The sequence below is a fragment of the Marmota flaviventris genome, chromosome 5 (genome assembly GCF_047511675.1).
Source record: "Marmota flaviventris isolate mMarFla1 chromosome 5, mMarFla1.hap1, whole genome shotgun sequence".
In the NCBI taxonomy this organism is placed as follows: domain Eukaryota; kingdom Metazoa; phylum Chordata; class Mammalia; order Rodentia; family Sciuridae; genus Marmota; species Marmota flaviventris.
Window position 1 is genome coordinate 49,365,179 of NC_092502.1, and position 15,951 is coordinate 49,381,129.

Below are 15,951 nucleotides of genomic sequence, written 5' to 3' on the forward strand. Positions count from 1 at the left end.
AACGTGGATATGCAGTTAGTCTTACATCTGTACCCTGCACCAAGATTGCCTGTGTTTGTAACATTCTACTGTGCTATCTCCTAGGTGAATATAGATCGAACATCACAATTATGGGGATTTTTACCCTTACCTGGGGCTGATTAGTGGAAGATAACAAAGCCTCGAGATTTTGTTGAGCTTTGCTTTTTCTGTTTAGTATTGCAAAAATAGTAGATTTGACCAGATGCAGTGGTACACTCCGTAATCACATCGGCTCCAGAGGCTGAGATAGGATTGTGGGTACAAAGCCAGCCTCAGCAACAAGGAGGTGCCAAGCAGCTGAGTGAGACCCTGTCTCTAAATAAAATAGAAAATAGGGCAAGTGCCCCTGAGTTCAATCCTGTTACCAAAAAATAAAATTAAAAAAAAATAATTAAATAAAAATAGTACATTTAATTTCCATATAACACTAAATATGTTTTTTCAAATTAAAAAGGCACCTCTTTCTCCTCCAAATACTCATTTGTATCCTTGAAGGGAAATGCCACTGTAGTTATTTAAAATTAAATATAAATTAAGTAAAATTAAACATTAAATTTGTCACACTAGCCATATTTTGAACCCTTGGTAGCTCCATGTTGAGTGGTTTCCATATTTGGACATTGTGGGAATAGGACATTGCCATCCTCACAGAAAGCACTGATCAATAGGTTGGTGCTGCTTTAGAGAGTATTTGTCAAAGATTTCTTAATAATCTTCCTCATCACTCCTTTTCTTATAGGTTAAATAATTATTTAGGGGCCAAATATCCTTTATAATATTAGAGGATCAGTGTTTCAGTATGTTATGTGCTTGCAATAGAAATGTATTTTTCTTGAAAATGAGTTCTATTGGGTGAATGGGATAAGTCATTGTGAAGGAGATTGCTGAAGTTTTGTATTAATTTCTCTTTCCCTCAGATTCTGTGGAAGCAGGAGAGAAGGTTGTGAAGACAGCACTGGATGCCTTTGGAAGAATAGGTGATGTTTCTTTTCATCTATGGTCCTGATGGAGCACCTTCTACCTTTCTAATAAAATATTTTTGAATTTTCTATTAAACAAATCTCTTTCTTGAAGATATTCTTAGATTTGTTTTCTATGTTGATTATTTTATTTAACTCACCTTATTTCGTAAAGGACTGAGGTGGCAGTTTTATGAATATATGTTTATTGTTTTTGAACCTTAAGTGCTTATAAAAATTTGTACATTTTCTCAGTGCCCTTTTTGTAATAATTCAGTTACGTTTTAATTATGTTTATAAGAAAAATAAGTCAGTATTTTGTCAATAAAGGACCCTTCAGATTCTTTTGAAGAATTATAACAATTTGGATAAAAATGATCTGACATCTTGTAAATTAATTAAGATGATTGTATGAAGTAAAAAAAAATTTCATTTTTTAAAGAAGCATTTCAAATATAGTGGTTAGTCCATATTTCCCTAGATAATCTTCCTGGTTTAGTTCTACATATTTTTACTGAAAGTTTAAAGAATTACTATGAAGAAAAATTACTGCAGATAGCCCAATATGTTTATAATCTGAAAAAGATTACTTTTTGTAAATTGAATGTGTGCCCTCCCTTTTTGTTAGATCTAGCATATTTATTTTCGAATTATATTAGGTTGAACTCAAAAGCCATTTTCAGATACCTCTGATAGAGACACAAAGTTGTGAAGTTGAAGTCATAGGATAAAAATAGCTATAAGATGGTGGTTGAATATTAAAAAATAATTGTTTTCTCTATATAGTGAGAATACAAATATGTATCAAAATAGGACATCAGTTTCTAACTTTAATGATTTCTCTTTGAGTTTTGGACTTTTCAGTGGCAGTGACAGTGAAAAGTCTTTTTTTTTTAATACCTTTAATTTTATTTTTTGTTTGTTTTTATGTGGTGCTAAGAATTGGGCCCAGTGCCTCACACGTGTTAGGCAAGTGCTCTACCACTGAGCTACAACCCCAGCCTGAAAAGTCTTTTAAACTTAAAATTTCAAGTGATTTTGAAGTTAAGTGCAGGGTGGCTGTGGTTCTGGAGTCTTAGAATCCAAGAGTTGTGCAATAGCTTATTCTTTAAATAAGCCGATAGAATTTTGATAGAAGATGGAGGTGGAAAAATTTAAATTTATAAGTTTGAAAGGAAGGCACTGATGTTATATGATACTTGTGCTTTTGTGAATTAGTTTTTTTTCCTGTAAGCATAAATTTTTGTTTTGATAGTATTCTTTGTCTATTATATTTAACTCTTCTATGTAATTTTGTAAGAAGTATGAGTTGTAAGCAAATACAAATGAATATGCTTGCTTTTATAGTTGTGACTTGGATCTTTTTATATTTATTGTAGATGTCGTGGTCAACAATGCTGGGTGAGTACTACTTTTTTCATTTTTAGTAAAGTGCATGCAGTTGTTTATATAAGTGTATACTTCCCTGCCCTTTCTTACCTTATATAATATCAATATTTTAGAATTCTGAGGGACCGTTCTTTCAGTAGAATAAGTGATGAAGACTGGGGTAAGTTGTTTTAAATATGTTTCTCTAGAATATACCTATCCATTTTGCCTTTTTGATATTTGATACATTTATATGGAAAAGGAAAACCCTTTCTCATATAAACTACATGGAAAAAGATGCATAGTTGGAAATAGCATTTTTAAAAACATTTTATAAATTTTAAATAATGTTAAATAATTTGGCAGAAGTTATCTGAAGGATTTCTTTTCTGTTTATTTCCCATTTTTCTCCCTAAGAGATGGTTAGTATTTTCTAGCAGCACTAACGCTTTCTGATAGCCTTTGTCCTTTTATCTAGCTGTGATTCTTTCAAGAGTAGAGCAGGATGTGGAAGAGAGTCTAGGGTACTAAAAATTAAAATGATGGTGATCTTTGAATAGGGTGGGACAAAAAGTTTCGAGTTTAGTTAATGAACCAATCACAGTGATGATTGTTTTTTTCTTTGTTCTTACTTTCATTGGCCATCAGAACTAAAACAAACAGTGGTGGCTGAAAAAGTGGCAGTCTTGGCAACTGAGATGAGATAATTGTATCATTGTTTATAGCACATGCTTCTGTCCCCAGAAATCCTTTTGGGAAAAGCAAAACATGGACAGTGATAGAGCACTTGCCTAGTATATACAGGCCTTAGGTTGATACCCAGCACCATTAAAAAAAAAAAAAAAATTCTTCTGACTTAGAATTAAGAGAAGAGGAGCTTTTAATTTTGTCTTTCTTTAAACAGCTGGGATAAGAAAGAAGTTGAGGAAAGATAAGGTTTACTGGCAAAGGGGGTTTATGTTAGTAATTTTCTTAGAGCTATAATGAATGAAGTGTTTCCTTCTCCTATTCTGTCCTTCTACAGTCATCACTCTTACCTTCTTCTAATGTACACATGAAAATATTTGTTGAAGTCATAAATTGAAACAAAAATAAGTAAGAATGGTTAAAAAACTTGACAATTAAAAGAATACATTAAATCTAGAGTGGCCTATCAATAACATTTCCTAAGTATTCTGTTGATTAGATTGAAATCTCTGCAAACACGTGGGTCTCTTTCTCTCCTTTCTGTCTCTGCCTCTCACTCTCTGTCCCCCTTACTCATTATTAAACTTTGGTAAAAAATATGGATATAGTGAGTATTTTGTAATTATTAATGATCTGTGTGCTTTATGATTATTTTTTGATGTTGATGTTAAGTGCTAATTATGTATCTAAAATTCTTAGGTATAATAGCAAATTTTTATGTAAAATAGACCTTAATTAAAGCTGGCATTGCATTTAGATATGTATAGGGATTGAAATAATTTTATAAATTATAAGGAAAGTGGTTGTAAGAGTGGGTGTGAACTATTGATTGGTAGTATAATTGAGCCAGAAGCAAAAATGGTTAACCAGAGAGGGGTGTGATAATAGCTGATTATGAATGCTTAGATATAAAGTGAGTACCTTTAATTAAATAAACCGTTGATTTTGAGACATGTATCTAATTTTTGACAAATTACATAAAAATAATTTCTTATTTTAGATATAATCCAGAGAGTTCATTTGCGGGGCTCATTTCAAGTCACCCGGGCAGCATGGGATCATATGAAGAAACAGAAATATGGAAGGTAGAATTTTATACAGCTATCAAGGAGGTTGAAGATGTTTGTGTGTGTGTGTGTGTGTGTGTGTGTTTGTGTACAAAGAAAGATTATATAAAATGTTATGAAATATGTGTAGGCTTTTAAAATGTAGTTTTGGCACATTCACATTAAATTGGTGTTTTTTAATAGACATAGATTACCTGAGCTGGCTGGCTTTGTATTTTTTTTCTCACCTCTTTTCATTATTAATAATTTTCCTCTTATTTGGCATTTTAGAAATTAGTATGAACGTTGAGGATTCAGTTTTTCTAAATAAAATGTCTTTTTGTGTGTTCAGTGACCAACTTGGGGAAAGATGAGTGGCTATTTCCTGCTAACTGATATTGGTCAGATCTGACTTAGTCTTCATAAACTGTTTAGGAACTGTAGGATTTTCCTTGTTTGGTCCTATATGTGTAACTAAGAATGTGGTGGTGGCCAGGTATGGTGGGACACGCCTGTAATCCAAGTAGCTCAGGAGGCCAAGACAGGAGGATCGTTGAGTTCAAAGCTAGCCTTAGTCATGTTGAAGCACCAAGCAACTCAGTGAGATCCTATCTCTAAATAAAATACAAAATAGGGACTGGGGACGTGGCTCATTGGTCCAGAGCTCCTGAGTTCAATCCCTCATAGCCATCCTACCCCTCCCCCCACCCTGCCAAAAAAAGAATGTGGTGGTGGTAGTGCACTTAACTCAGTGTATGCTATTGCACTCTAGTGTCGGGGTCATCCCTGTTAGAGTTGCAGCATATCTTCTAAAAACAAATTATTTGTGATGCCTGTTCTTACTGAAGATTTCTAGTTTATCATGATCCTTGGCAGTTTCTGAAAATAAATGATATGATTTATTTTATTTGGACTAAGTAGAATGAGGTTGAGTCAGATTTTAAGAGGGCATCGTATATTGGGGCATTTGATATTATCCAGAAGGGAAGAGAGGCAATGTGGTAAGGATGGAAGAATTAGAAATGCTTGATGTAATATTTCTTGCTAAAATATTTAAAAAATATTTATTTAGTTTTTTAGTTGTAGTTGGACACAACTATTTTTATGTGGTGCTGAGGATCGAACCCGGGGCATTGCACATGCTAGGTGATTGCTCTACCACTGAGCTACAACCCTAGTCCTCTTGCTAAAATTTTAATTTTAACTTACATGTTGCTAGTTTATATTTATAAATCTTATTGTTTTCAATATATAACAAATATCTATTATTATACTTAATTTCATTTGGCTCTGACTAGGGATTCTTCTCAAATAGTTACATCTTATTGTTGAATTTTGAGAGATTACTTTTATATCAGTATTTTTTAAGATATGAATCATGACTGTGAGAAGTTAATCACCCAAGAGTTGCTTTTGACAGTTGCAATCGTACCAAAATAAGGTTAGAGTTGTAAATTATCAAAACAGAAAAGAGAATGTTGAGAGACTGATTTTCCTTTTAGGATCATTATGACTTCATCAGCTTCAGGAATATATGGCAACTTTGGCCAGGCAAATTATAGTGCTGCAAAGTTGGGTATTCTGGGCCTTGCAAATACTCTTGCAATTGAAGGCAGGAAAAACAACATTCACTGTAACACTATTGCCCCTAACGCTGGATCACGGATGACTCAGACTGTTATGCCTGAAGGTAAGTTGTGGTTTTATTGCTATTACAAATGTGTGTGTGTGGGGAAAAAAACAGTATTTAATTTTCTCAATACTCAAAAAAATTATTTTCTTTCCAATTTCTTTTTTTAAATATTTATTTTTTTAGTTGTACACAATACCTTTATTTTGTTTATGTATTTTTATGTGGTGCTGAATATTGAACCCAGGGCCTTGCACTTGCTAGGCGAGCGCTCTACCGCTGAGCCACAGCCTCATCCCTTTCTTTCCAATTTCAAAAGCATTTTGTGTAATTGTTGTTCAGTGTTGAAAGTTAAAAAAAAAAAAAAAAAAAAAAAAAAAAAACACCACACACACAAAGGAAAAAATAAAAAATGACTTGAATTTTAACATACTGAAGTAAACTTTCATCCTTTTTCTCTGCATAGATAGATACAAATGCGTTTTTATAGAATGGGATAATAAATTCTTAACCCTTTTTAATGATTATAGAAAAATAATGTACTTTTTTTTTCTTTCCCCCAGTACTGGGGATTGAACTCAGGTGACTTTATAGCAGAGCTATATCCCTAGTCCTTTTTATTTTTTGGCAAAGGTCTTGCTAAGTTGCTAAGTCTGGCCTCAGATTTGTGATCTTCTGCCTCAGCCTCCTGAGTTGCTGTGATTACAGGTGTGCACCATTGTATCAGGCTAATACTTTATTTTTAAAGCAGTTTTTGCTTTATAGAATTTTAGGCAGGCAGTACAGAAAGTTCTCATATATTTCTTCTATCCAGTTTTCCTCTCTGTTTACTATCTTGCATCAGTGTGGTAGGTATATGTGTGTTACAGTCATTGAACCAGTATTGATTCATTATTATTAACTAAAGTTTATAGTGTGAAATGGGAATACTTTTGTGTTGCATAGCAGTATATTCTGTAATGTTGCATGTCTTCCATTATAGAATAGTTTCACTACTCAAAAAGTTTTGTGTACTTCATTTATTAATTTCTCCCCTTTTCTTTTTAATACCTGGAGAAGATTCAAACTCATTCCTTTTATAATTCATTAATACTTCATGGTACAGATGTACCCCAATTTGTTTATTCATTCATTTATTGAGGGACATTTTGGTTGCTTCTAATTTTTTGACAATTATGAAGTAAAGTTGCTATAAACATTTGTGTGCAGATTTTTATGTGAACATGTTTTCTGCTCATTTGAATAAATACCAAGAAATGTGACTGCTAAATGGTTGGTCAGACTGGGTTTAGCTTTGTAAGAAACCAGCCAAACAAATGGTAAAGCAATGAATTAGAGGTCTTGTTGTATGTCCGTGGCAGCATTTTTTTTTTTTATTGTCAGTTTTTTGGATTTTAGTCTAATAGGTGTGAAATTCTCTCTCTCATTGTTTGAATTTGAAACTTCGTAGTGACATATGGTGCTTGGTATTTTCTTCTACATTATTTTTTAAAAATTCATTTATCTTTGGTGAATTATCTATTCAGATAATTTAAATTGAGGTTTTTGTTTGTTTGTTCATTGTTTGAGTTGTTTGTATATTTTGGAAACAAGTTCTTTATCAGATAGGAGTTTTGCAAATTTTTCTTTTCCAGGGAAGTGAGTTGTCTTTACTGATCTTTTAATATTCTTTACTTTTTAAGTATATTTTTATTGGATATAAAATTCTAGGTTGATGGCTTTTTTCCCAACACTTTGAATATTTTGTTTCATGTTCCTCTTGGTTATGTAGTTTCTGGAGAAGGTCCAAGGTAATTATTACCCTTGTTCTTTTTTTTTTTTAAATTTTTTTTTAGTCGTTGATGGACCTTTATTTTATTTATTTATATGTGGTTCTGAGAATTGAACCTAGTGCCTCACACATGCTAGGCAAGTGCTCTAACACTGAGCCACAACCCCAGCCCTTACCCTTGTTCTTTTTTAGGTAAGGTTTTTTTCTCCCTCTTGCTTTTTCCATGGTTTTCTTCTTGTTTTTTTTTTTTTTTTTTTCTATCTGAATATAATATGCTTGGTTGGAGATTTTTAGTATTTTTACTGCTTGGTGTTCTTTGAGCTTCTAGACCTATGATTTGATATCTCTCATTAATTTGGGAAAAGTTTGGCCATCCTTGCTTCAAGAATTTCTTCTGCTTCCTTCTTTTCCCCTTCACCTTCTCAAATTCCCATTGAACATATTATATCTTTTGTGATTGCCCACAGTTCTTAAATATTCTGTTTCATTTTTTTTTTTTGTTGTAGTTCTTTTTTCTCTTTGCCTTTTAGTTTGGGAAACTTCTATTGCCTTGTCTTTAAGCTCATTGATTTTTCATTTCTGTTATAGTCATCTTGATTTCCAACATTTTCTTTTGATTCTTTGATGGAGTTTCCCCTCTCTCTGCTTACAGTACCTGTTCTTGTATGTTGTCTGTTTTTTCCCTTGGTGCCCTTAGCCCATTAATCATAGTTAAATTCCCAGTCTTATAATTTCCATATCTCTGCCATATTTTAATTTGGTTCTGTTGTTTGCTTTATCTCTTCAGCCTATACTTTTTCTTTCTTTTTAGCATGACTTGCAATTTCTTGTTGAAAGTTGAACATGATGTATTAGGTGATAAAAATTGAGGTAAATAAACCCTTAGTATGAGGAATTACATTTATCTCATTAGGAGTTAGGCCATGTTTACTATTCGCTTTAGCAGTTGGTATCAGAGACTTCAGTTTTTTATCTGCTTTAGTTTTTGTGTTCCCTATTATTTTGGGTTTGCCTGGGAACTCTTTGTTAAATAGAAATTGTGTCTTTGAACTCTCTGAGTTATAATTAAAACCCTGTTAATGTGGCTATGTTGCATTGGGAAGGGGAAGTGTTCTGTATATTAATGATATAATGTTAAATTAGAACCCTGTTAATATGGCTATGTTGCATTGGGAAGGGGAAGTGTTCTGTATATTAATGATTAACTCTTCAGTTTTTTTAGTGGGTCATCATCCTGGGTCAGGACCTTCAGAAGAATTTCTTAGTGTTATTTTTCTTTCTTTCCCTTATTTGAGATAAGCAAGCTGGAGGGGCTCTAATTGTGTAATTGGTCTTCCCTTAGGTCAGATAAGGCTCTGGTAAAGGAATTTCTCTTCAGGACAAACCTGTGTCAAATAGAACATAGACATATTTCAAAATGGTTAGTTTCTCCCTGCTCATGTACAGAATGTGAGAGGATTTTTCTCTGATCTTCACTGTGAGAATTTGGTGGTACTTTTGGAAATAAAATTGACCAAAATGTTAGAGATCTATTAATGTAGAGCCTCCCTAAGATCAAGCATGTTCACATTTAGCCTCTAGGATTTTGTCAGTTACCATTAAGTATTCTTATAGAATCTAGAGGCTTCGATTCCTGATAAGCCATGATTCTCTGAATTTGCCTATTTTTTCAGTTTTTCAGATGGTGGTTTGCCATGTGACTTAGTTCTCTGGTGGAGTTAAACAGAGTTGTTCATTTTTAATTTGTTCAGCTTTTTTCTTGGTTTGAAGATGGAGATGATTGATGACTTCCAAGTTTTACATGTTCAATTGGAGAATGGAAGTTTAATTATTATTTTTCCCATTTATTATGTCATGAACATTTTATTTAGTAAAATTATATAGGATTTTTTTAATGGTTGCTTTATATTTTACCCTATTCATATTCCAGAATTTAAAAAGTACTTTTTGTGGTTATATGTGTCTTGTTAAAAAAAGATTTTTTTTTTTTTTTTTTACTGTGCAACTATTCATCATACATACAAATAAGGAAGAGAATTGAGAACTATAAAGCTTTAGTGAGGGTGTGGTTCAGTGATAGAGCTCTTGTATAGCATGAGTTCAATTACTAGTACTGCCACAAAGAAACAAAAACAAAAACCCAAAGCAAAACAAAACCCCCCAAATCCCCAAACAGAAAACTACGTATCCATCACCCAGCTTCAACAAATCATGAACAGTGAAATAGCCAATTTTGTTGTATTTATTTTGTTGCCTCTCCTTTTTTTCTGTAATATTTTAAAGCAATTTCTAGATATTATATTTCACCAAATAGGCACTTGGAAATGAATCTGTAATAGATAGAGCAATTGTAACCATAGTGCCTTTGTTGCATCAAACAAAATAATTTAACATCACCTAATACCAAATTCATTATTAAAAAAAAGTTCTGGTTTTATAAAAAGATACATTTTTATTTTTTTGTTTATTTTTTAAAATTTATATATGACAGCGGAATGCATTACAATTCTTATTACATATGTATAGCACAATTTTTCATATTTCTGGTTGTATACAAAGTATATTCATACCAATTCGTGTCTTCATACATGTGCTTTGGATAATAATGACCATCACATTCCACCATCATTTCTAATCCCATACCCTCTCCCATCCTCTCCAATCCCTCTGCCCTATCTAGAGTTCATGTATTCATCCCGTGCTCCCTCTCCCTATTCCAGAGAAAACATTCGGCATTTGTTTTTTTTCGGATTGGCTAACTTCACTTAGCATTAAAAAGATACATTTTTAGAGTTGATAAATTTCACTAAAGATCTTAAGAATGTCAGTAGGTATTTAACATACAATAGTTCATTTTCTTCTTCTTTTTAAAATCTATTCATTTGTTGAAGAAAATAGTTCTTTTGTTCTATAGACGGTTTCTCATTCTCGATTTGAGTAGCCTTGATACTTTAGTGCAAAGTCAATTGACCACATATGTGTGTCTTCTTGGATACTGCATTGTGTTCCAGTGATCTATATGCCTGTCCTTTTTCCAATGTCATGTTTTGAATACTGTAGTTTTCATATTATTCTCAGAATCAGGTAGTGTGAATCTCTTTTTCATATTTTTTTGAAAATATGAAATTAAAAAATGTAGGCTTGGAAGCCTGTTTATTTAGTTAGTTATTTAATAAGTAGAATATTTGATTATTGGAGAAATGTTTATGATATTTAGTATTCCTGGGCTTTACATATTTCTGAAAAGAAAATCTCCATAATAATTTAAAAGAAGCTTTTGTGAAATGGTATGAAACAGTTGATAAGTGGAATTATTTTAAAATTAGTTACTTCATGGGACACAAGTATTTTTAGGTACCATTTACTTTTTGCATTTATACTAACATTCGTTTTAGAACTTTGGATTTCTTTTTCTGAATCATTAGGTAGCTTTTCAATACAATGTATTTTATTTTTTGCATTTTTAAAATTAATTTATTTGTTCTAATTACAAATGACAGCAGAATGCATTTTGATTCATAGTACACAAATAGAGCACGGTTTTTCATGTCTCTGGTTGCATACAAAGTAGGTCATACCATTTGCATCATCATATATGTACCTAGGGTAATGATGTCCATCTTATTCCACCATCTTTCCTATCCCCATGCTGCCTCCCTATCCCCTCCCTCCCCTTTGCTCTATCCAAAAATTCCTCCGTTCTTCCCATGCTGTCCCCCCTCCCCATTGTGGATCAGCACCCACTTATCAGAGAAAACATTTGGCCTTTGATTTTTTGGGATTGGCTAACTTCACTTAGCATGATATTCTCCAACTCCATCCATTTACCTGCAATTGCCATGATTTTGTTCTCTTTTAATGCTGAGTAATATTTCATTGTGTTTATAACAGTTTCTTTATGCATTCATCCATTGAACGACATCTAGGTTGGTTCCACAATTTAGCTAATGTGAATTGTGTTGCTATAAACATTGATGTGGCTGCATCACTCTAGTATGCTGTTTTTAAGTCCCTTGGGTATTAACCGAGGAGTGGGATAGCTGGGTCAAATGGTGGTTCCATTCCAAGTTTTCCAGCGAATCTCCATACTGGTTTCCAGAGTGGTTGTACCAATTTGCAGTCCCACCAGCAGTGTAAGAGTGTGCCTTTTCCCTACAACCTCGCCAACACTTATTATTGCTTGTATTCTTGACAACTGCCATTGTGACTGGAATGAGATGAAATCTTAGAATATTGATATGCATGTCTCTAATTGCTAGAGAAGTTGAACATTTTTTCATGCATTTGTTGATCGATTGTATATCTTCTTCTGAGAACTGTCTGTTCTGTTCCTTAGCTCATTTATTGATTGGGTTATTTTTTTTTTTTTTTTTTTTGGTATTAAGTTTTTTGAGTTCTTTATAAATCCTGGAGATTAGTGCTCTATTTGATGTGTGTGTGGTAAAAGTTTGCTCCCATTCTGTAAGCTCTCTCTTCATTTCACTGATTGTTTCTTTTGCTGAGAAGAAGCTCTTATAGTTTGAATCCATCCTATTTATTGATTCTTGAATTTAGTTTTTGCATTTTATGAGTCTTTTTAAGAAAATTGGGGCCTAATCTGACATGATGAAGATTTGGGCCTACTTTTTATTCTATTAGGCATAGGGTTTCTGGTTTAATTCCTGGGTCCTTGAGTTGAGTGTTGTGCATGGTGAGAGATAGGGCTTTAACTTCATTTTGCTGCATATGGATTTCCAGTTTTTCTCAGCACCATTTGTTGATGAGGCTGTCTTTTCTCCAATGTATATTTTTGATGTCTTTGTCTAGTATGAGATAACTGTATTTATGTGTGTTTGTCTCTGTACCATTGTTCTACAAGTCTATTTTGGTACCAATATCATGCTGTTTTTGTTACTGTTGCTCTGTAGTTTAGTTTAAGGTCTGGTATTGTGATGCCACCCTACTTCACTCTCCTTATTAAGGATTGCTTTGACTATTCTGGGTCTCTTATTTTTCCAGATGAATTTCATGATTGCTTTTGCTGTTTCTTTGAGGAATATCATTGGGATTTTGATTGTGATTGCATTAAATCTATATATATATATATATATATATATATATATATATACACACACACACACACACACACACACACACACACACATACATGCATACACATACACACAATATATTTTAAATTATAACATTCCTTTGGAGTTTAAATCTGTTTTTTATTTTAAAAATTTTTTACTCATTATGGTTTTCCTTCATGAGTGTTTGGTGATTTTTAATCACAAGCCCTTTACTTGATTTTAATCTGTGTTTATTCTTTGCTTTAAATTGACAGTTTTTTCTTCAGAGAGGATTTGTCTTTGCTATTGCTGGTAACCAGGAGGCTTAACCAAGTCTTCCTTGAAAGTTAAGGTTCAGTGTAGAACAGTTTAGGGTCAGAACCTCATCTCGATGCTGGCCTACCTTTAAGTATTTAGGTATCAGAACTGTTGTTTAAATGTGTTCTCAGAGCAACCCTGCTTTCCTTACAGTGTGGAATTTTTTGCTTGTGATTATTCTTCTGTTTCAGTAAGGTTTAAAATAATACCATTTCTGGTGACAAAATTGTCAAAAAGTACTTGCTTCATTATAATGCTATATATCTAATATTGTGGAATAAAATACTGCTTGGGTAAAGGAGGCTAAGTTCTAATTTTGATTTCACATAACTTTATATCTTACTAGCTAATGGGCCTTCTTAGACATTATATTTATCTTCTTGCTTTTTTTTTTTTTTACGAAACTGAGTTTAATAGATGCTGGCTTACCTAGCAGATTGAGAATGAACTGGAACACAAGAATATTGGCATATAACATTATGATAATATGCAAAATCCGGTATAAAGCAGAAGTATTTTTCTATTAGCTTATGTTCATTTTTCACCTAAGAATTGATACTCAGTTGGATTTTTTAAAAATATTTTTTTACTTGTAGATGAATACAATACCTTTTATTTATTTTTATGTGGTGCTGAGGATCAAACTCAGTGCCTCACACATGCACAATGAACATTCTGCCAGTGAGCCACAGCCCCAGCTCTCAATTGGATGTTATAGATATATTCATTTTGCATTCAGTATGAAGTTAGTCACCTCAAATATCTGAATCCCTATATATAAAATCCTTTAATATTGAATTTTGCAAATTGTTACATGGGAAATTAGAGGAATGTTAAATATTGAGATGAATGGTATATAGGTTAAGAATTTGTTTTATTGTGTAGTTCAAGAAGTTGGATGGAGTCTTCCTTTGATTTTCTCCATATGTTTATAATGGAAAGTGGAGAACACTATGCCATTGGATTGCATGTGGATTTGAGATCTTTTAGAGACCATGAAGTGAAGATTTTGTAGCTGATCTTTAATTTACAGGACTTTAAGTACATCTTTGCTATTTTATTATGTTAATATAAAATTACATTATATCACAGGTTTCTGCATTTATTTGATTTCTTAGATAAGATTTAAGGTCTATAAGATATCTTAAGGACTGGAGTTTTGGCTCGGTTGTAGAGCACTTGCCTAGCATGTGTGAGGCACTGGGTTTGGTTCTCAGCACCACATATAAATAAGTAAAAAATAAAGGTCCATTGAGAACTAGAAAAAATTTTTTTTTAAAAAAAGAATTGGCTTAAAAAAAGATATCACAAGATACAGTTTTATCTCATTGGAATATTGGAACAAATTGGTAGAATAGTCAGGGAAAACATTTTAATTACCAATTTATAGATGAAGACACAGGTACAAGGAAATTGAGTGATCTTCCCAAGTTCTTAAGTTGCTTACCTGTAGGGCCGGCACTAAATTCTAGGTCTTTGTGTTTCTTATGTAGTACTTTTTTTTTGCTGTACTAAGCTGCTCACAGAGGTTTACAATGAGAAAACAATCCTTATGTTTTGTTACTCATCATGATGGTTCTAGGGTTTTTTTCAATCATTTTCTGCTATTATAATTGTCAAAGACGTTTGAAGTTTTCCAAAATTCTCATTAAATAGTTGGAAGAATGGCGTAGTTTTGGGAATGAATGGTACCTGTGATTCTCATGTTATATATAATTTTACTCATCAGTCTTTGCTGAGACTGCTCTAACATTTTCTCCAGAATAGTATGTTCCCCATCATGGAAAGGTATGTCTAATGACTGCAGTTTTATCAAGAAACTTGATAATGTTTCAGGTATGTCTCAATGGGGATGAAAAAGTTCTTCTAAAAGTTCTTCTAAATGTCTCAATGGGGATGAAAAAGTTCTTCTAAAAACCTTTAATATTTGAGTATACATACATATGTATATATATTTTTTCTTGTTTACATACATATGTATATATTTTTTCTTGTTTATTTAAAGTCTCTGAATCATCAACATAAGAAATTTTACCTACATAAGTAAGAAATTTTCACAAAGCATAATGACAGATAAAACATACATATTCTTGTTTGTAATTTCTTTGTATTTATTTTAGATCTTTTTGAAGCTTTAAAGCCTGAGTATGTGGCACCGCTGATCCTTTGGCTTTGCCATGAGAGTTGTGAGGAAAATGGTGGTTTGTTTGAGGTATTCTGAAACTTGCTGTTTTTTCCTAAAGCAATATTTGTGTAATTAAATATAAAAAAGGATTTTAAAATTAGTGTTTTTCAAATGCTTATATTTATACAAATCTGCACTGGTTGACGTAACTTGAATATTTTAAAATATTATGTTTATGTTACTAAGGTACAGGTGTCCTTTTGGAAAAAGTAACATCAGCTTTATAAATTATGTTTTTTCATAGTTCTCCATTTCTAATAGTCTTACCAAATGAAAATATGGCTAGTATGATTTGTTTAGTCAAATATAGAACATTTCATTGATTTAAGAAGCCATTCAGCTTCTTAAAATGGAAAGATAGAGCTTGAGGTTTAGAGTCACTTGGATCAGATTTTGAATTCTTATTCTGGTAATCACTGACTTGCTGGAATATTGTATAAATTAACCTTCCTGAGCTTTAGTTTTCTTGAAGTTTATTGTGGCACCTTGTGTTAGTTTTCTGCCACTGTGACAAAATACCTGAGAAATCAACTTGAAGGAGGGAAGATTAATTTTGGTTCAGGGTTCAATCCATAGTCATTTGGCCCTATTGCTTTGGTCCTTTCACAAGGCAGAACATGATGATGGGGAGCATGTGATGGATAGAGTTGTTCACTTCATAGCAGCTGGGAAACTGAGAAAAAGGGGCCAGGAGCAAGATACACTCTTCAAGGATGTTCCCACAGTGACCTACTTCCTCCAACTAGGCCCTACTTCCTGAAGTTCCCACCACCTCCCAATAGCACCACCAGCTGGGACCAGGTCTTTAACACATGAGCCTTTGGGGGACATTCCAGATCCAAACTATAACTTAACTATAAATAATTTTAAACCTTTAACATTGTGTCTAGTATATAACAGCCTTCCCCAGAATTT

At 32.8% G+C, this 15,951-nt stretch overlaps 1 protein-coding gene across 4 annotated transcripts in view; it reads left to right on the forward strand.

Annotated features, from left to right (window-relative positions):
* Hsd17b4 (hydroxysteroid 17-beta dehydrogenase 4) overlaps positions 1–15,951 on the forward strand; it is a 101,691-nt gene that overhangs the window by 20,194 nt on the left and 65,546 nt on the right. For all 4 annotated transcript variants that reach the window (XM_027941125.3, XM_071612206.1, XM_071612207.1 and 1 more), the window contains 6 exons: positions 939–998; positions 2,360–2,381; positions 2,483–2,529; positions 4,036–4,120; positions 5,584–5,771; positions 14,972–15,063. In XM_027941125.3, coding sequence (XP_027796926.1) covers positions 939–998; positions 2,360–2,381; positions 2,483–2,529; positions 4,036–4,120; positions 5,584–5,771; positions 14,972–15,063 — 494 coding nt within the window. The remainder of the gene's footprint in view (positions 1–938; positions 999–2,359; positions 2,382–2,482; positions 2,530–4,035; positions 4,121–5,583; positions 5,772–14,971; positions 15,064–15,951) is intronic.